General features: G+C 35.7%; 5 protein-coding genes across 19 annotated transcripts in view; 3 read left to right on the top strand and 2 right to left on the bottom strand.

Annotated features, from left to right (window-relative positions):
• Positions 1–10602, bottom strand: part of LOC132636014 (sorting nexin 2B-like) — a 41957-nt gene extending 31355 nt beyond the window's left edge. For all 15 annotated transcript variants that reach the window (XR_009580918.1, XR_009580915.1, XR_009580914.1 and 12 more), the window contains exons 1-3: positions 9607–10602; positions 8869–9078; positions 8342–8602 (exon numbers count right to left, since the gene is read on the bottom strand). Coding sequence is in view for 7 of the 15 variants with exons in the window: in XM_060352647.1 (XP_060208630.1) it covers positions 8342–8602; positions 8869–9078; positions 9607–10536 (1401 nt within the window). In the remaining 8 variants the exon portion in view is untranslated. The remainder of the gene's footprint in view (positions 1–8341; positions 8603–8868; positions 9079–9606) is intronic.
• A 1652-nt stretch (positions 10603–12254) lies between these two features.
• LOC132637483 (uncharacterized) lies at positions 12255–13265 on the top strand. Its single transcript, XM_060354563.1, has 3 exons — positions 12255–12787; positions 12857–13089; positions 13173–13265. Exons 1-3 carry the CDS (start codon positions 12751–12753, stop codon positions 13263–13265), a joined length of 363 nt encoding a protein of 120 aa, XP_060210546.1. The 5' UTR covers positions 12255–12750.
• A 136-nt stretch (positions 13266–13401) lies between these two features.
• LOC132637482 (uncharacterized) lies at positions 13402–16310 on the top strand. Its single transcript, XM_060354562.1, has 5 exons — positions 13402–14304; positions 14851–15345; positions 15439–15543; positions 15631–15756; positions 16101–16310. The coding sequence occupies exons 1-5, from the start codon at positions 13522–13524 to the stop codon at positions 16308–16310; spliced, it is 1719 nt and encodes a 572-aa protein (XP_060210545.1). The 5' UTR covers positions 13402–13521.
• LOC132637481 (uncharacterized) lies at positions 15640–18466 on the top strand. The gene is made up of 6 exons (XM_060354561.1): positions 15640–16232; positions 16311–16837; positions 16933–17158; positions 17263–17561; positions 17706–17936; positions 18017–18466. The coding sequence occupies exons 2-6, from the start codon at positions 16314–16316 to the stop codon at positions 18240–18242; spliced, it is 1506 nt and encodes a 501-aa protein (XP_060210544.1). The 5' UTR covers positions 15640–16232; positions 16311–16313; the 3' UTR covers positions 18243–18466.
• A 417-nt stretch (positions 18467–18883) lies between these two features.
• On the bottom strand, positions 18884–20547 carry LOC132637479 (uncharacterized). Its single transcript, XM_060354560.1, has 3 exons — positions 20289–20547; positions 19541–20151; positions 18884–19324 (listed from the first exon to the last, which is right to left on the bottom strand). The coding sequence occupies exons 1-3, from the start codon at positions 20545–20547 to the stop codon at positions 18884–18886; spliced, it is 1311 nt and encodes a 436-aa protein (XP_060210543.1).
• Positions 20548–22049: the final 1502 nt, after the last annotated feature.

Here is a 22049-nt window from a genome sequence, read left to right as displayed (position 1 = left end):
CTAAAAGAACCACTACTATTTGACACTCAAGGCAAGAGATTCGATTTGAATCCACAAATGGCAATCTCTTCATGAATATCAATGGACATAAAAGGTTCACAAACCAACAATGGAATCTACCATTAAATTTACTAAACTAAGCTAAACCCTAGCTAAACAAACTATGATAATCCTATCATCACTCAAATATTCATCATCAAAATCTAAGTAATGAAATGAAAGACAAGCTATATATACAAGCTAAGTAAAGAAGACTAATAGGCAATTACAATGCTACCTTTAATGAAGTAAAGGCCTTGTTTGGCTAGTCTTCTTAGTGTAGTCTTCAATTCAAGAATTGGCCAGAATTGGCCAAACACGCCCCTCCTTGCATAGATGGCCCTCTAATCAACGTTGCATGCATGGCCTTCTTGCAAGCATAACCTTCCTTGCACAAATAGCCAACTCCCGATCTTGTCCAAGTTAGCAAGTGTAGCCAATTTGCAGAAATGTCCCTATTTGCACGTTTGGCCACTTTGCACATTTGGTCCCTTTTCTAGTGGCTTCTTCTTCAATCAACTCCCAAGACACCTCCCACACATCATAGGCCTCATTGTGGGGCTTGTATGGGCCTCCAAAGGCCTTCAACTCCATCCTTATCATCCATGCCGCTTGTTGAGCTTGAAGTTCCATATCTAAGTCTTGAAATGAGGTGTGCCAAGTAGGATCATATCACTGTCTCAATCCTCTTTGAGAAGAAAAAACACACAAGGAGTTCTACTAACCAAGATTGAGAATTTTACAAAGCTAATACAATGTTTTATCCATTTGATCCATCTAGTACGAGACCCCATTCTCTCCAGCATATTGATTAGAAAGCTCCAGTTCAAATGATCATATGCTTTTTGGATGTCTAGCTTCCATAGAATACCAGGTTTCTTGCTCCTCTGTCTGGACTCCACAAGCTCATTTGCTATAAGAATTGCATCCATGATTTGTCTTCCTTTAATAAAAGCCATTCGTTGCCTGTCCACTAGTCTGTGTATTACCTTCTTCAGTCTCTCTGCCAGCAGTTTAGCAATAATTTTATAGACTCCCCCAATTAGACTAATAGGCCTAAAATCATTTAGCTCTATAGCTCCGGCTTTCTTTGGAATCAGAGCCACAAAAGTGGCATTCAAACTTTTTTCAAAGAAACCTTTTTCATAAAAGTTTCGTATAGCACTAGAAGATCTGTCCCTATGATTTCCCAGCAATGATTAAAGAAAGCCATAGAATAACCATCTGGACCTGAAGCCTTGTCTCCTGCGCATGCCTTGATTCCAGTATCTCTTGAGATTTAAAAGGGACCATAAGAATTGCATTGTCTTCTGCTTCCGGCCTAGGACAATTCCTCATATGAAATTGTGGTCCCCAATTTTCTGTCTCTGAGTATAACTTTTCATAGTATGACACAATCTCTTCCTTCACTTCTCCTCTAATTCTCCATTTACTCTCAATCTGTCAATAGTGTTTGCCCTTCTGTGTGCATTTGTTGTTCTATGAAAGAAGCTTGTGTTTCTGTCTCCCTCTTTCAATCAAGTTGCCCTTGATCTCTGTCTCCAAGCAGTCTCTTCTAGTCTCTTCTTGCCTGGCAATGTCTTCAAATTCCATGGTGAGAGCCAATCTAGAAGTTATTTCCTCCTTTTGCATTCCCAAGTTCCCTTGTGTTGATTTACTCCACTCCTTTAATATTCCTTTTTTTTGGGAGGCGGGGGCATAAGAGTTAATCCAATTTTCCTTTTAAAGCATTCAACTTTGCTGCCAGGATATAATCTGGTTTCCCACTGTAATTGAAAGATTCCCACCGTGTCTTCACTTTCTCATTGAAACCCTCTGTCTTTAACCACCAATTCTCAAATTTAAAATAAGAATTGGTTTTTTCCCATTCACCACACTGAAGTAACAAAGGGGAATGATCAGATGTCACCCTATGTAGTATGGATTATCTGATATTCCTGAAGCTAGCATCCCATTTTTCTGATATCAGGAATCTATCTAGCCTTGCTGCAATATTGTGTCTCTCCTTTCGTCCAGGTAAACTTCCCCCTGTCCTTGACAGATCTACCAACTCCATGTCTTCAATTAACTCAGAAAAATAAGTCATTGCCTTGTTGATACTTCTGCAGTTCTTCTTTTCTGAGGAATATCTAACTGTGTTGAAATCACCACAAAGGACCCAGGGTCCTGGAATTAGGCTCCTAGCTACACCTATTTCCCCCAGGTTTCCTCCCTCTCCATTCTGTCATTTGGAGCATACACACCAGTCATGTTCCAGCTAAAGTCTTTCTGGTGAAACTACAGGAAACAGCGTACATGCCCACACTATGAACTCGTAACCGTACCGCTATAAAACAATCGATAGGAAGCGAAGCAAGCTCTACGTATTGCCCATTCGCCATCCTTGGTGAGTTCGGTTTTCTGTGCTACGTTATTCTTAAATCCAGCGAAATCATTGATATTGGTTTCAGAGCCCACCGCTGTCTAGAAACCCGATTGTCAACTTGAATGTTTACACAAGAATCTCCAATCCAAGCCTCTTTTGTCAATCCGGGGCAATACGAGTGGCATAAGTTATTTCTTATAAACATTCCCAATCCTTTTTGTCCCACACAATTAGTATTCCCCCTCTTATCCCACTAGCTTTTAATTGAGCATAACTAACCCACTTGCTCCCCCGTACTTCTCTTACTATTTCAATGATATCCCCTTCCACTTTTGTTTCCTGAAAACACACATCTGCTTTCCAGATAAGTAAAATATTTTTAATCATACTCCTTTTTTTACTACAATTCAGTCCCCTAACATTCCAAGACACTATATTCAACTTCATTGATCTTTTTTTTTTTTTTGAGAAGGTAACATCAACTTCATTGATCTTGTATTGCTAGATATCCCTCCTGCTTCTAGTACCATTACTCATGAATTTGGCATTCATCCCCTTCTTCTTGATGATTTGATGATTGACTGTTTCCCCTTATTCTCTTGCTTGTTGCTATCTATCTTCACGAATAAATCTTTGGCCTTCTCTTCACACCTTTTAAAATTGACACCAAACTCTGTGCTAAGTCTGGTTATATGTTGTTGGATCCATGCTGGAGTAACTGTTACTACTGGGATGTTTGCTTCTGCTGGTAATTGAACTTTCAAAGGGATAACATCTTCATATCTTGAACTTGCAACTGCAGCTGATGTTGTGGACACATCCTCTTTTGCTTCTGCTCTTGGTTCTCCTTCATATGAATTTCCCCTAAATTCCTCAATATGACTGTCTTGACTCTCCTTTTCTCCATCTCTGTTGCCCAGCGTTGCATACATGATATGGGTGATAAGTTTTGTCATATTTGCATGTATTTCGATACTCACCCCGTCTACTAGTTGGGCTTCAGGAATTGACTGATGAAAAACCACTGAAAATAGGTCTTTAATTCGGCCCAAATATTATATTCTTTTAATTGAGCCCATAATTGCCTCCATCGGCCCTTTTCCTTTTTCCTCCTGTCCACGTGTCTCCCAATTGAATTTTTGCCCTTATCCCGAAGTACCCACATGGGATCCCCTCTTTTCCGCTTCTCTTCCTCTGCTCCGAGGACCACCGGCACCTCACACCCTATCGGAATAGTGTAAGTATACCCTACGTTAGGCACCTCCTTGGAACCTTCTTTCCGCCACCTACCACCTTGATTCTAGCCCAGTGTAGGTGGTTTTTCAGAGATGTCTCCTCCTCCGTTTCTAAGAACCCACCACAATGGTCTTCGATCAGCTTGAAGATTTCTTGTGACCACAAGCTTAATGGAAACCCTAGAAGTCGAATCCATACCCAATCCCTTTTGATTTTCGCTGGCCAGCAACTGGTAGTTGGTTTCCATGTCGAATCCATACCCAATCCCTTTTGATTTCCGCTGGCCAGCAACCGGTAGTTGGTTTCCACCAATCAAGTTCCAGCTTCATCTTCTCCAAGTCCATTCTCCGGTCATGACGTGCTCTGCTTCTTTCCTTGATGGAAGTTCAAAGAGGAAATAACTGTCATTCATGGCATGAACATTTATACCGAAGGTCGTTTTCCAAGTGTTGCATGCCCATCTTCTTACATCATTCAAAGTAGCTATCTCTTGCGTTGAACTCTGGAACTTCCCAACTACACATCTGCTCAACAAATCTTTTTCAGAAACTGAACTTCCCCCGATATTTTTATGTTATCTTTCGTGATCTGAACTTGTGCCATTTTCGTCGCCTCCGTCACCCATCTATTACTGCTGAAGGCCTCTTTAAAAGTTTTGTCCGGCTTTTTCGTTATATGTTCCTGCTGTTTTTGTGCTTGTGCTGGTTCATATGTAAACTTCGCAATTTTATGAGCTATATTTCCCCATCCTCCATTGAATGTAGTCTTCGGTGTAATGATGACTGATTTGTTCTGGCCTTGTAGTGCTATGAAGCTGATGTATCTCCCACTCTCATTGTATTTAAAAGTGCAAAAAAATTCAGAGAAATGGTCATTTAAATTCCATCTTCTAACACCTTCCCCTGCACTTTGGAAGCTTCAATAAATACTTCTACTATCCACTTTAAGACTTTAATGCTAACTTTAACTCTTCTCATTAAATTCCTGCTGCCTTCAACCCATTCGTAGCAAGATTCTATACCAGATTTGCATTTAGTAATATCGTAGGACTTAAAACCGGCATTGTAAAATATACAATTTTCCCCTAATGAAGATGTTCCGGCCATAGTAGCCGGAAAAGACCCCCTAAAAAGGAAACTGGACTGGAACTAGACTAATGACTCACAGACATCGAAAGTCATGCCTGGGAGCATTTCTAAGTCAAACGTTTTCTTTTGTCCCTCGAAATCAGAAGACCACCCATAAATATTTTTCAACTAGTCTATTTTTAAAATTTCTTTTCTTTCATTTATCATTTTCTTTCTAATTTTCACATCTGCTCGGTCGAGTCACCGGCGAAAGTTTACCAGCGAGCAAGTCCGGCACCATCCTCAGCCTTCACAACAACTCCAAACAGTTGCTCCCTCAGCTCTGCCCATGAAATAATATGGATTTCTCCGATAACCTATCCTTTCGATTCTTCTCGTCGCTACCGCTTGATTTTCGGTGACCGATGGGGTCATAAGCATAATGGTAGAACCATAACTAAAAATTAAGCAGAGGTAGATAAATCTAAAAATTGAGAAGCACCTCATGGGCTTCCGCCGCCATCGCCACCACCAGACGAGCAGGATTGATTGAATTTCCATCCAGATCCAGATCCACCCTTCCTGCTATTTCTAGATTTACACTAGTTCTCTGTAATGTTTGTCTTCATCTTTTTCTTAACTTTGTCTCTCTCTATAAATACTTGAGTACATGAAGTGTTGCTTCTTTTAGGTAAAAATGGTTATGAGTTTTGATGGTGAAGGGGATTTTTTTGGGGGGAGCTGGAGGTATCACGGCTCCACTGAGTTAGCCAGAGAAGGTGGGCCTTTTCTTTTTCTGCTTCCCCTTTTCTTTTTTCTTTTTTTTATTTTGGGCTTTTCCATTTAATTTTCCTTATTTGAAGTTAAGGGCACGTGTCACAATCTCACACTTGTTTTGAGAAAGAGGTTAAACATCAAAGTGGGGTGTATTTAGACACTTTTAAAAGATTGGGTGTGTAAAGTTATTCCCGTGGTCGAGGGGTGAGTAAAGGGGATTTGGGTACAACCTCAGGGGGTAAACTATGTATTAAGCGCCTATTTAGAATAAAGATAAGGTATGCTAGGTTAAAAGGACAGTCATGTCGCTAGAAAGGTTCGTAAAAGAATAAGTTGTAAGCAAGCGTAGTAAGAGACTTGCTTCAGTCAGCTAATATGTGAAACTTGGCTAATTTTAAGTTTGGGCCGTTAGCAATTTACCAAAATAGCTAATCATCATAAAGATTTTCAAGAAAAATCACTAAAATATCATTAGGAGGTACAGTAATAAGAGACAAAAGTATTTTTAATCTTCCAACAAGATGGCTAGTGCTGGCAAAATGGATAAAAATGCATATATGCCCGTCCAACCCGCCCAAATTTAAAACAGGTTGGTAACTGATTTATCTAAATCGAACCAAACATGGATCATGTTCATATAACCCGCAGTAACATATGGATATACATATGAAAACCCCCACTTTAAATGTGAAGTATGCAGCTGCTCGAAAAAGAAGGAAACTAGAAGAGATGTTTTTCGGAGTTCATTTCTTGCGAGTGAACTTCCCAGACCTTTGAGTTACTAATAGACAGTTTTGGATTTTCCCACACCTTACCCTGAGTTGCTTTTTTAAATTTGCTAGATTAAATTACAAGTTGGCCCATTAAGAACAAACTGACTGTGAAAGCTTAAACCAAAACAAGATTCTATGGCACAACCCACTGGTGGCATTATTAGAACAAAACCAAGAGTCTATGGCACATTTAGTAAAACTTTTAAGGTGCTGATGCCAAAATAACAAATATGATCTAGATACATCATACATGTCATAATTTGCAAAATATTATTTACAATTAAAAAACTATTCCTCATATGGAGATATTTGTTTTTTTTCCCACTAATGTTTCTTACAAGTTGAATGCTGAGAAAAGAGAACTGAAAACAGCATCAGAAAACTAGGCTATCTAATACTTCAAAGACAGGAGTAGTTTTACGAAATGCTGCTACATTAAAAGTAATTAGATGAAAAATTAACAAATGATAAAATTGTTTTTTTTTTTTCGATAAGGCAAATGATAAAATTGTTATAAGGAGAGAGTGCTAAATTTGAAAGGTAAATGACTGAGGTTCCGTCTAAAGAAAAAAAACAACTGACCTAGGTTATCAGATACAGCAACTCAAATAGGATAAGCCATTAGTAGTTAGTGGACCTAATGCCAATATATTGGATGGTTAACTGTGTAGCAAAATTTTCGTGCCTCACAGGTTACAACTTACAAGGTGATGCTTCCATAGAATTTAAGGCTAGGAATTCTCCCAACAATGATAATATTCAAAAACAGGGGATAATATGGATACTCATATCATCCGTCACTCAACCTATTTTTTATCCGTATGAAATATGGGGGGGTTGGATATTTTATATGTTTTGTCTAACCCGCTTTCAACCCGCACATATTCAACTGGACCATTTGCCAGCACTAGGTGTGCTGATATCTCAATAACCAATGAGAAAAGGTCCACTTCGGCTAATTGGGATCCTATTATCTCTATAATTGAGCTCAGAAATTAATAGATCCACACAGTGCTTTAGGCGGGGGCGTGAGGCGGGCGTTTTACTTAGTATGGGGCGAGGCGTAAGCCCCATGGATCTTTAAATTTTTTATTTATACGGCAGTAAAATAGTATACTAACACAAAAATTATAAATAAAAAAATATTAATAGTTTTCAAAAAATTAATAATATGATTAAAGAAACTCATAGAAAACAAAACTGCTAACATGATTTTACAATTATACATAATGCAATAATGTAAAAGTTATTATGAGATGCAAACCAACTCTAACATCTTAACTTCAACCAATAAAAGAATCAGAATTTCTTAAAGCATAATACTATCATACTATGTAATTTACCTCCCTAAAAGAAAATAATCAATAAACTTATCATATTATAATTAAAACATCACTCCTTCATGAATTAAAAAAAAAATTACTTTCAAATAGCAAAATAATAAACTATGAATTTTGAGACATAGGACAAAAACGTGAAGACCAATGACAATTGAAGATGTAAAATTCGACTATGTATTTTTAAAAGAAATATTAAGTGATATCCACCCTCGCAGTGTCCTCAGCTAGTAAATATGCAATACTATGGTTTGTTATTGTCAATCGTCTTATTTCTATAGACGAAGAAAACTATTAAGCATCATTCATTTAACAAAGAATTATGAGGGCCAATAACGTTAACTGAGGAATTTGACACATAATTTATGTAAGAACTCTTAGGCGAGCCCCAAGCGTTGGGCGTTAGGCGTGTTCAGGGCGTACAGTCGGGCGCTTAGGGCGTAAGCCTCACAGAACTAAGCCCCACACGTAAGCCTCGAGGCGTTTTGCCAGTGCCCCACCCCGGGGCGAGCCTCAAGGCGAGTCCCAGAACTGCATTTTAAAACTCTGGATCATCCACAAAATTTAGGGAACCCAAACAATATCAATGCAGCAAAAAGAAGTAATAAATTTGAAGTTAACTGATGACAATAAGCCACTTTCCAACAACATAATAGAAGTAAATGCAGAATAAAGTAGATCACATAATGGCAATCCCACAAGTATAAAAGGAACCAATTACAGACACCATTGGCTGATTCTAAATACCTTAATGCGGCCATATTCCCTCATGGCACAGCTTTTGGCATCTTCAGTGACCCTAATGGCATCTTTTAACTCTTCCAACTTTCGAACCCTTGATTTATCACCTCCAAATATCTTAGAGGTTGCTGTTTCAAGTTTCTCTGCTCTTGAATTTAAAGAAGATAACTCCGAAATGAGAGTCTGCAGTGTCAATAAAGCACTTGATCGGTCTGAAAATGCATGGTGTACGCCCAACATTAGACTCAGGTGTTCATGTAGAATATCCTGAAATACATATTTATCACATTATTAGAAGCTAAGGTTCATTTTAGAGAGCCAGAGCGCACCAACGTGTGTCTTTTATAAAGTTGATACAAAAACCGAAATAGCGGTAGAAAGCTGAAAGAACATTGTACTTCCAAGTGCAATGCAGATGACAACCACCTGAATCTATTCACTGACTGTATTTCTCTAATTGCGTAATTCAAATGCTGAAAACAAGGTTCACTCTTATAAAACATAAGGTCTACTCTAAAGGATAAAATGGTTACCAAATGCTTCACTGTCTGTGAATTTAACTCCCGATACAATCTGCTGGCTTTAACAGCTGCAGTTGCCACGTTTCTCATATCAGCAGCCTGTTCTCTCTGAGTATTCACTGTAGCTCGTTCATTCTCAAACTTTGTCAACTTAATAAATGCTAGCCCAAGTTCTCCAATCGTCTCCCCCATATCTTGCTGAGCTTTAACAAGTGATTCAGCCTAATTTGAATGAAATTATAAAAATTAACTTATAGTAAATTGAATAATAATCAGAGAACTGAATGGCAATGGACAACAACAACCACGCCTCAGTCCCAAACAAGTTGAGTCGGCTATATTAATCTCCACTTCTTCATTTAAGTTCATTTCATATCTTTACCATACTAAATAAACTAAAAGTGAAAATAAGTTATATATATAATATATGAATTAATTATAAGAATAATATTATATTATAATAATAAAAACATTAGAAGTTTTCTAACAAGTCTAAAACGGTAAAACCTACCCTCAACTAGTAGATATACCTATATGGATCTTTTTCTTCCACCGTGCCCTATCTATATAGCCATATACATGTATAAAGAGCTTTACATATATATATATTCAAAAAGTAAATTTGTAAAGCATTCAGCTACTTGAGAATTCTGGATAGAGTGTGTTATACTCCTCCTGGAAAATGTGTCAGTTCTAAAGTGGGAATGGAAATAAAAGCGAATGAGAAATAATAAAATTGATGAATAGGACCTGCTTTGAGGCATTACTTAGTTGCAGCTCAAGATTGTGCAACCTTTCTTTCTTTTGCAGGAAATCCTTATCGCCATCGTCGACAGGTGACTTGGAGCCACCCCAATCATTGGCAACGGACTGCTTCAATTCTTTGAACAACCTGAGCAAATCCTTACCACCTTTAGCGGGCAGAACAACATCCTGGGGCCCAATCACATTTCCCGAGTCCCCGAACAACTGCTTTGGCAACTTCACTGCTCCATCCAAAACCCTAGATGCGACATCAGTGGTGGTTGGCAAGGGAAGCTTACCATCCACCTGCAAAAAGACCCTCAATTCATCACTCTTCTTGATGAGTGGATGTGATGCGAGCTTCTGCAAGTACTTCTCCAATGCCAGCCTTCTTTGCTCCACAAACTCTTGCTTTTGCATCACTTGACTCTCCACCACACTTTTGTCCGGCCTGGGAGGAATAAAATATCCTCTATAACCTTCGCTCAATCGGTCAGATAAAGTAACTACGTCTTTGAAGCGTCTCCGCACGCTGAAATCGGATCCTCCATAATCGGGTAAATTGGTTTTTGTGGTGATTAAATAGGTAACGTAAGTATTACTGCCGGGAACAATTGAGGCAGATGATGATTCCATTTCCTTGAGTGGATCGGAAACAGTGATATTCAAATACTCCAAGTTTAAAGGCGGAGGAGGAGGAGGAGGCGGCATTGTCAATTCGTTAGGGTTAAGTTGTTGTTCAACATGAAGAATGTGGGTTTGAGGAGCTAACAAGGGGTCGGAATCGGCAGGTGTAGCGACGATCGACGGGGAAAGAGGGTGGTGGGAATCAGAAAGAGAAGTCATGGCACTTCGGTAATTAGAGTGGGATTTCGAGGTCAACTCTTCATCATCCTCAAGGGATACAGTCTCCATGCTCTCTTTACCGCCCATCATCTTCTACTATCCTCTTCAAGTGCTGTTACTAAAATTGTGAAACTCGAGGCTAGAATCTAGCTTTTCTTCTTTAACTATATATATATATATATATATATATATATATATATACTATGTTCAAAATACGATTAATATAACATTATAGTTTGTGCTTCGTATCTAAAATTTTATTTTATTCGTGTTTGCTACGAAAATTTCTTAATACTTTTTAAAAGAGAAGATTTGTTTAAAAGAAAACTATTTTCTTCTCTTTGAGATAAAATAATAGCAATATTTAAGCATCAATTGATACTTTCAATTTTAATTCGATTAATTTAAAAGTGTAAAATACTTATTATTTTTTATCAAATTTTGATTTGGATAATTCTAATTCTAATTATTAAATTAATTTTACATGTTTGAAACGAAACAAAGTAGAAATTAATTTTCTATTTAAACGAAGAAATGCTATTTTTTAATTTTTGGTAAATATTCTCGGCTTAACTCATTTTACTTGTCATGTTGTCTTTTGCATGGTTTTTTTAAGGAAACGCGAATTAGAATTAGAATTTGACTAATTTATCTTATTCATTATTTGATCTTCATTTGATATTAATCTCTTTTCACATTTATTAGAGTAAGAATAAAAATAAAAAAGTAATTAAATTGTATGTTATTTTTTAAATATATATATTTTAAGTATACTTATTTTAGTAAACATAATAAATAAATGACATGGCGGAATAGAAAATACAGCAATTAAATATTTTGAAGAAAAGTAATAATATGAGGTCCATGTTTTTTGCTGTGCAATAATTTCATTTGCTCTCACTAATGGGTTAATATGCATGTGGCAATGAATCCACTATTATTGACTTGATGGGGATACTTTAGGAATTATATGAATATTGTTTGATTTTTTAGTATATGGGATGCACCTTTTTTTTTTGACGTTGCCTTTTTTTTTAAATATGGGGTCCATTTTTTTTTCATGAGTTTGAAGAGGATGGGGTCCACTTTTTTTACATGAGTTTGGGGAGGGTGGGGTTCAGCTTTTTTTTTTTTTAAGAGTGAATGTCGACAAAGCATGGGTAAACCGATACTTCTATATAGTAGAAAAATAGAAATATAATAAAGTATTTCTATCTACTTTTTAGAAGAGTTGGTAATATAAAGTATAAAACGTCATTTTTTTTGCCTTAAATAAAAAAGTGGGTGGGACCACAAAGGATTTTTTTACTCTTAATTAAAAAATAGGACCGAACATGGACGACGATGTTGCCTCTATAAACTGGCTCTTCTATATAGTAGTAATAGTAAAGTAATACATATAATTTTTTTATCAAAATTTGATTTGGATAATTCTAATTATTATATTAATTTTATATGTTTAAGATGAAACGAAGTAGAAATTTGATTTTCTATTTAAATGAAGAACTTCTATTTTTTAACTTTTTAGTAAATATTTTTTGTTTAACTCATTTTACTTATCATGTTGTTTTTTACATGTTTTTTAAGGAAACGTCAATTAGAATTATAATTTCACTAATTTACCTGATTAATTATTTGATCTCTATTTAATATTATTTTTTCTTTTATGACATTAATCTCTTTTCACATTTATTAGAGTAAGGAAAAAATGAAAAAGTAATTAAATTCTATCTTATTTTAATATATAAGTATTTTAAGTATGTTGTTGTACAATAATTTCATGTGCTCCCACTAATGGGTTGATCCGCATGTGGCAATGAATCCATCATTATTGATTTAGGGAAAATTTACTGGACATAACTACCTCTAAGACTTATTTATTAATAATAGCTACCTTTTATTTTATTTATTGTTAATAGCTTAAATTAATTTCAAAATTACCGGTTGTAACTGATCTACAAGCGTCTCTGTATTTCCCTAAAGTTACGGCCCATGTTCCCCAATAACTCCCAATTTGTTCTCTTTTCAAATTAATTTCTCTCTCATCTTCAATATCTTCAACCGTATTATACGCTCATTATCTATCATCATTATTATCACGATTCCATCTTCCTTAATCGTTACCCACACAGTGTAGGTAACGAATTTTAATAATTTATTAGAATTTTTTTACTTTCTTTGTTGTATTTCTCTATATTTATTCTTATATTTCATCGTTTTCTTTGTTTCTTTTTCATTCCTTTTTTTTTTTTTGTTTTCAGCCATTGTTAGAGTCTTTAAAACAAGATCTAATTATCCATTTTAATGGCGGAAAGAGATACTCCAAGTAGGAATACTCGAGGTAGTCCTCATGCTTATGATGGTCCTAGTTTCTCTTTGGGATTTTCACAACAACAACTTCCAATTGCAGGAGAATTTGCTAAAATTGCTGCTGAGAGAAGAAGCAAGAAGATTCATGACCCATCAAGGATGCGTCAACTTCCTCCAACTGAAGTTCCAAAACGGAGCAAGCCAAAAGATGATGTACCAGTAAAAAAAGGTTCTAAAGTTGCTCAACAAAATAAGAGAAAAGTAACCAAGCCTTCTTCAGACGTTAAGGGTAAAAATGTTGTTAGAGATGTAGATCTGGAAGAGGATGAACAGGTATTGATGAAATTTTTCGATTTTGTTGTTTTGTATTTCACTATATTTCTGTATATTTCGACATAATTGGATATGCAATTCAGTATATTTCCGTGTATTTAATAAAATCTATATGTGCATCAACTGTAATTTACATCATATACAACATAACTGTGGAAGTTGTTTTTCGTGGTTAATTGTATTTCATTATATTTTTATGTATTTTCACAAGTACATATGTTTACTATTCTGTACTTATTGATTTTAAAAGATGTGTTAGTTGTGTTATGCAATTTTTTTTTTTGTGTGTATATTTTTCTTGGATATGCAATTCAGTATATTTCTTGTGTGTGTCTATGTTTTATACAATTGTTTCAGCCTTAACTTAGTGTTGCATTTTTATTTTAGGATCCTAAATTCTATGTTAGGAGTCATCCTGAAGAGGCTCCATCGATGCAACGGTACACTAATATCGAGGTGTTCAAAGATATCAAGAGTAAGCTAACTGTTGCACAGTTAGAGATCTTTTCCAAGACAATATTTGGGAAATTCCTCGGAATGCAGCACCTGGAGGTTCAAGCACAAATTTTTAGGTGCTTCATGGTAAGAGAGCTCAAGGAGAGCACTTCTGATTGCTTTACAATTGATATAAATGGTACCGTATTGAGATTTACCATGAGAGAATTTGCCCTTATGAGCGGGCTAAATTGTGTAGCCGATGAAGGTGAATTTACATACGATGAGGAAAAATCGAATAGGATTATGGATGATTATTTTGGTGGAACTAGGAGTAAAGTAAAAAGATTGGAGTTCATTGATTGCTTTAAGAATAAGTGTTGGGGAGATAATGATGAGGACGCTGTTAAGTTTGCAATTTTGTTTTTTATAAATACATACATCTTTTGCGGTGAGCCTAGGAAAACGAATATACCAAGGGTTCATTTTGAAGTGGTTGAGGATGGAAGGTATGTAGATTATCCATGGGGCAAAGAAGCTTTTAACGAGTTGATTAGAAGCATCAGCAAGAAGTATTCTGCCACAACACAGTATTATAGGATCCATGGGATGCCACTGGCTATGCAAGTTTGGCTTTATGAGTGTTGTTCAAGAGTTCCATCGTATCTCGCTATTAAATCCGGAATTTCCATTCCAAGAATGTTGAATTGGAGGTCCATCGACAGTCAGCCCAAATATAATATTTTGATGGAAGGCATTTTTAGAGACGGCAAACAGTCGGTAATATTCGAACACTCTAACTTATTTTTATGTTTTTTCATAGCATTTTATTTTGCAATTATGCCTTACTGATTTTAGTTTGTACTCCACTGTTCTACTGTCGTATTTATTGCTTTTCTGCTGGTTCTTTTTCCTGGTTTTTTGTATCTCACTATATTTCGGTGTATTTCCTTTTGCATTTTCACCATACTTTTTAAATTTCACTATATTTCTTTGTATTTCCATGTTTTTCAGTGTTCAAAATGTAAGTGTGAATAGTTTTATAACACACTAATTAAATATTTATTTCACACTAATTAAATACTGATTAAATACTGATTTTAGTTTGTACTCTACTGTTCTACTGTCGTATTATTGCTTTTCTGCTGGTTTTTTTTCCTGATTTTTTGTATTTCACTATATTTCGGTGTATTTCCTTTTGCATTTTCCCCATACTTTTTAAATTTCACTATATTTCTGTGTATTTCTATGTTTTTCAGTATTCAAAATGTAAGTGTGAATAGTTTTATAACACACTAATTAAATATTTATTTCTTTCTTCTTCAGAGCTATACATTTGCAAATACAATCCCCACTAGCAGTGAGTTGGAGAGCCTCCAATTGCCCGATGTTGTTGTCTGTCGAGATACAGTAGACAAAAATGTCTTAGTTGATGCCAATGAAGGTACCCAAGTCACAGATATGCCAGTGGATGACTTTGATGATTTCAGTACTACTCCCCCCCACCTTTCTAAGGGCAAACAGCAACAACGGACGAATCAGACAGATTCTCCACCTTCAAAGAGACGCAGACAACTTCATACAACAACTTCCACATCTAAGAAACAACAAATCCACACCGAACCACAGACAACTGTGAAGAAGAATCACAAGGATCAAAAGGTTGCTCAAAAACCTATTTTACAGAAGTCTGCTTCACCAAAGTTGAATGAACAAATGAATAGACCCCGAAACACCACAGTCCTACGTAATGTCCCTACTAGTTCCATGAAAGAGGAAATGCAATTGCTAAGGAAAGATTTTCAAGTTTTCAAGGAATCAGTAAGTGTTTTTAGTTACGAAACAAAAATATTTTGGTGTATTTAATTTACTGTTTCTAAACAAATTGAAATACTATTTTTGTTTAAATATTAGGTCGTTGGTGAGTTCACAAGTGAGTTGTCCAAGCTTCGAACTTTCATGGATGACCACTTCAAGAAGCTATTTGAAGCAATCAAGGTGAACAATTCTGCGGACAAGGTAAACGTGTGAAATAGAAATTGAACTAACATTTTTAGACTCTTATTGTGAAATACAATTTATATTAATTCATTTTTTTATGTGAAGGCTGCCGATAGTGAGGCGCCGGAGCATCAAACTGATGCTGGGCTACAGTTAACGCCTGAAGAAAACTTACGACATGATTCTACCATTCAAACATCTCCTCCGAAACATGATGATGAGTCAATTAACGTAAAATGAGTTTGTGACGTGAAATCCATCTTTTAAAGTTATGTTGTTGTGCATTGTATGCACAAAAAAGTATATGGTTGCCATGTTCCAGTATTAAATTTTAAAGTTATGTTTTCCTCGGTATTTTCTATTTTACAAACTTTCGTATTTTATGGCATTTCGTTTGTATTTCACTGGTACAATTGTCTATTTTACAAACTTTTTTTTTTTTGTATTTCTATGTATTTCCACCCCCACAGAATCAATCTAATCCTGGCCCTATTTCTGTGTATTTAGTAATTCTCCAACCTTATATTTTTATGTTATGATTTTGTTTTAAATTTTGATTTTTTCTTATTCAAAAGGGTGTTGGACCAAAGTTACATGAGGAAGTTCCGGAAATTGTAGTAACCGCCGGAAATTTAAGAGCAGATACACGTAAAGCTTCATCTGAAGAGATTAATTGGGCGGACGAAGGATCTTTCAATTCAACAGAGGTAAATTTTACATTCAATCTTATAGATCTTTTCAAGATACTGCTATACTTAACATTTATTAAATCTCCTTTTTTTTAGGGAATGGTCGCAGAGATGCTCATTGAGTTTCCTCTAGAAACTCGTGTACCAGAAGCAGGTGCGGGAATACAACCCGGGGACATCACTGATCATTCAATTTTAGAGACTCCACACAGGTTCGATGAGAACATTACTAAGTCACAATGGTTGATCCCTGACGAAATGTTACCAAGCCAAATAGGTTCGTCAGGATTATCTGTGTTTCATCAAACTGGTCACAAAGGATTTGTTATGCCAGTAATGTCTGCTGATAAAGGAATACAACAACCAGTGATTAATGCGGAAGTTGTAATTGCTCAACCAGATGTTATTCCAACTAGGATAGTCAAACCTAGTAAATACTTCAGTTCACCTTACATGACCAATTACGGCTCTGCAGAAGCTTCTGTTCAAGACCCCACACCTTCCATATTTGAAAAGAAGCATCCATTTGTTGAAGATCCAATTAATGGCCCGCGAAATACTTCGCTTATTCAACAATACCGGAATTGGCTTGAACAGGATCTACTTCTAAGGCATGATAAAAAGTAAGTTTGAACGTATTTACCTTTTTAATTTATATATTCATTATTTCAGCAAAGTAAACTGTTCAAAATGAAAATAACTGATTGTTGTTATTTAGAAAGGGTAAGGAAAGCCGTTACAAAATGAATAAGCAAGCTTTGGATCCAGATGACATCAATTTTGGCTTCAATTTTGGTGTGTTACATGTTGACGACAAAAACTGGTTCTATCTCTTATCGATGAATGGCAGTCTTGGAATGATGAGGTGCTATATTTCCCATTCCCTCTTTTCCCATATTTCTCTATATTTCTCTATATTTCCCATATTTCTCGATATTCCTTCTGTGTATTTCTCTATATTTCCTGCATCTTGACTGCATATTTTTCTGCAGATGCTTATTTCATTTTTTTAACCAGTATCCATTAGACTAATTTCATTTTTTTACAGCATATTGATGTCATTTTTTACTACTTGCGGAAGAAAGGCAAGTACGACAAGGATAACAGATTCAAATTCACAACTGTTGATTGTATGTTCTTCTCCAAAATTGATGAAATTCATCGTGCATATGCTAATCCGGAGGGGAACAGTAGTGTTGCCAGTTCGGAGAACGAAATGTGCGAGTACATTAACGGGCATAGGATGCTGGCTAATGTGCCATGGCATACAGTTGATTGTGTTCTTATCCCTGTCAACATCAAAGAGGAAAATCACTGGATCTTGATTATAGTGCCATTCACTGACAGGTATTTCTACTCTTTTTTTAAAAAAAATTCATTAAATCTGCATATCTCCCTGTATGTTCCTCGTATTTCTATCCTACAAGGTCCGTATGAAATTTAATTTACCAACCTGTTAACCGAGCTGATGTAATATTCTTTTACGTGCAGGCGTCTGTACATCTACAACTCATACCGAGCTGCTGGTCATGATGCTGTTGTTAGAAGAGAAATACACAAGATAGCTACCCTATTGCCACATCATCTACATTTGTCTGGATTTTATGAGAAAAAAAAAGGCATCGATTGGATTAACCACCCATCATACAAGGGCAAACAACAGACTGATGACTTTCATGTCATGTATGTGAACGACCTGCCACAACAAGCCTCTGGCAGCATGTATGTCTTTCAACATCAGAGTTCCATTTTTTTTTTCAAAATTCTCAACCAATAATCATTTTTATTTTTTATTTTTTCAGGGATTGTGGTGTGTATGTTGCCGCATTTGCTGAATACTTTTGTTCTGGACGAGGCGTTCCATCTGAAATTGATGCAGAAACACTACGTAATAGATACGGGGCATTAATATGGGAATACGGATGGCAAAAGGCTGATTTGAATGCCTTCAGTGACAATGAACTGCCGCCAAGACCAGTTAGGCCTGCCATAGATTACAACGCGGTCGACACAGTAGTTGTTAATTAGTCCACTAGGTTTTAATGTTCAATCGTTTTTCACAGTACTGTTTTGCTGACCATTTTTCTACATTTTGTTGTGTTGTTTTGTAAAGAATTGACAAATGGCAGTGTTTTTTCATCAATGACTTAACTAATTTCTTTCACGACTATTTTTTGTTTAAGTCTCCCATATTTTTATTTATCGTTTAATGAAAACAGTCTCTGGTGTATTTTCAATATATTCCAATGTTATATACCCACTCTTCAATTCGACAAATTATTCCAGGTGAACTGGAATACTCTTACAACTGGAATACTCTTACATTTTGAACACTGAAATACAGAGAAATACACAGAAATATAGTAAAATGTAAAAAATATATAGTGAAAATGCAAAAGGAAATACACCGAAATATAGTGAAATACAAAAAATCAGTGTTGTATTCCAGCACCTGCTTCTGGTTATTCCAGTCCTAATGCAACTTAATATTTCTTAAACATTTCACTTATTTTTCATTTTAATGTCCGTTAACACCGAATTGTATGCAATATTATTATGAAAATAAAGGACAAAAATTACAGAATACAACGATGAACCAAAAATTTCTTTATTTAATATTTTTGGGGATAAGGTATTTAAAAAAAAAAAAACAATTACAATCTAAACATCTACTTCTTACGTGGCTCATTGGAACAAGAATGTCTATTGTGACCAAGACGTCCACAAGTACTACAAGCATTCCTACGTTTACCAATCATCGTCTCCATTAATGGTTTATCTCGCTTTTTCTTTGGCCTTCCCGGGGGTCTCTTGTATCTTGGTGGCAAAACAACCTCATCGCTTATGTGTTTGGGAATATTCCACTCACTCTCGTCAGGCAGAGGATCCACAGGCACATCATACGTCTTAATCACTGTCTTTGGTTTGAATAGGTCTGAACAATATTCATCAGGCATAAGACTTTTACTCTTCAATACAGCCCATGCATGTGGACATGGTATCTCGTCCATTTGGAACATCCGACAACTGCATGTTTTCTTTTTAAGATCAATTATGAATCGCCTTGCCTCATCATTTACGGTATACACATATTCAGTTGATGGTTCAACCTAATCAAGATGAAATGTGTCAGACCAGAATACATTGAATATTAACAACGATAAGTAATATGAAATACATGGAAATATACAATCCAAACAGAATTACTTAATATGAAATACATGGAAATATACAATCCAAACAGAATTACTTAAGTACCTTCTAAATATGCTGAAATATATTGAAATATATGTAGGCAGACTTCAACAAAATAAACAGTAGCATACCGTCATACGTAGAGATTTACATTCGTTTATTGATAATAATTGCTGGAATGCTTTCCCAAGTGTTGTGAATGTGTATGTACCGTTCCTCCTATTAGTGCAATTCCATCTCCCAAACATCTTCCTCACTTCTTCAAGAAAATCGAAAACCGGCAACTCTCTTGCTGCTACCAATTTTCCATTAATACATTCGGCTATATTTGACGTCATTGTCCATCCTCTGTTAACGGGTGAATACAGTCGAGCCCACTTTTCCCTTCCAGCATCCTCCAAGTACTCTTTTACCCGAAAATCAACCTTCTCAATCTTCTCCATCAGCTTATCAAACTCAGCCTGTGTGTATGCTTTTGCAAGTGCATAGAATACAGGACTCAATACTTCACCATTCGACTTGTATTTCGTGGTCACATTTTTCCATAAATGCCATATGCACGCCAAATGTGGCACAGTTGGATACACTCTACTCACCGCCTTAATGATGCTCTCATGTCTGTCTGATACAACACACATGTTATCCCTATTCTCATAAGCTTGTTTGAACTGCTCAAAGAACCAGGTCCAAGACTTATCGTTCTCTGAATCTATCACACCATACGCCAATGGTAGAATATTACCTGCACATACATGTTTTTGTGTATTATTACAGTGAAATATAGCATAAAGCATATTGGAACTACATTAGAAATATAATGAAATACAACGAAATATACCAAAAACAGAAAAAAATGTATTTAAACATTTTGGCATCTACCTGCACCATCCAACGTGCTGACTGATACAAAAGTACCGTTATATGTAGTTTTAAGGTGGGAACCATCTACTACAACTATTGGTCTACAACACTCGAAGCCTTTTATGAACGCTTTAAGTGCTATAAACAAATACAAGAACTCGTTTTGTTGTGATTTGTGCATTCTCACATGTGATCCAGGGTATGTTTTATCCAATATGTAGACATATCCCGGTAACTTCTTGTATGATTCTGTTGGTTCCCCTCTTAATTCATTCATTGCCTTTTCTCTAGCCCTTCAGGCCGTCATATAAGAAACATCAACGCCATACTCATTTTTTACGTCGTCTACTATATCACCAGGTGTATATTTCCTCTTGTGATTTGCTATTTTTGGCTTAACAACTGACGCACCAATCAACCAACTTGTTGCTTGCCTTTGGGAATACACTTTGTCCTTCAATGGACACGTATGTTCGTCATGAAAAGATCTCACTCTGAACATTTCAGAGTTCGCTATACTTGAAGCTCTGAATTTCCAACGACAATCAGTTGAACAACATACCAGAGTGTAACTACATAAACCAATACAAGAAAAGAACAATCAGATTGAAGTTTCAAACACATACAACATCCTAAATACATTTTCTATATATAATGAAATGGTTAGATAATGGAATTAAATAATTCAAACAGTTCGTATTTCACTGTATTTAATTAAATCCAACTGAAATGTAATGGCAATACAACAATTTACGTCACTGTATTTCAATGCATTTCTTAGTATATTTCACTATATTTCATATATATTTCATAGTATATTTCAATGTATTTCATATTTTTAGGTGACTAACATACCTTACGGCATTCGACCTCTCTATCCTGAAATTGAATCTTTTGCGAATTGCATAATTCGCCATAACATTCTTCAGAGTGTCCTTATCTTTGTAGATTTGATCAACAAAAACATCTTTATGTTCCTTGTTCGAAATTATCAAGTCATCGTTGTTTTGAAATAAAACAACAGCCTTAGCACAATCCGACGCATCCAAATCATTTGAATCAACTACGTTTATAGCATACATATAATCATTAAATTCAAGTAGAAACATATCGTCTCCAACTGCAGATTCGCCGGACATAAAATTCTCAAGATCATTATCAATTATGCTAACGCACAACGGATATGCTTCAAATCCCCTGTTTTCTCTGTTAAGCTCAACATACACCCTTACTCCCATATTGTTGCGTATTTCAATTGGCATGTTGTCTCCTTCAACAACATATTTTATTGATATCGTTTTCCTGCTAATATCAACACCTAACTGAATTGCTATAGTTTCAACCAAATCACCGTATGAACAATAATCTTTGAAGACAACTGCGTCTAGTTTGTAATCAACAAAGCAATTCTGTTCATTCCAAAAACCGGAGTGTCTGATCACTGTTGTTATGCTTGACATGTTTCGTTTTGATAATTCAACAAAACTAGAAGAACAGTGACTGCATTGGAAAAAAAAATCATCGTTCCAATCACAGAAAATTGAATAAAAAAAAAAATCACACAAATCATTGAAAATTTGAAACATACCTTTTGTAGAATCTGAAATACAAATCTGATCTTCACTAAAATTCCATATATACACTCGTCCTTATCTTATTGAGTGTATTTCAATTTGATTTTGAAGAATTCGAATGTAGAAAACAGAGCTCAAAGAGATTCTTCTGTAGTTGGATCTTTTTAGATCTTCAGTATTTTTTTGAATTCATTAGTTTTGATTG

Source organism: Lycium barbarum, chromosome 4 (assembly GCF_019175385.1).
Source record: "Lycium barbarum isolate Lr01 chromosome 4, ASM1917538v2, whole genome shotgun sequence".
Classification (NCBI taxonomy): Eukaryota; Viridiplantae; Streptophyta; class Magnoliopsida; order Solanales; family Solanaceae; genus Lycium; species Lycium barbarum.
Note: the sequence above shows the minus strand (reverse complement) of the source record. Positions and strands in the feature narration are given on the sequence as shown.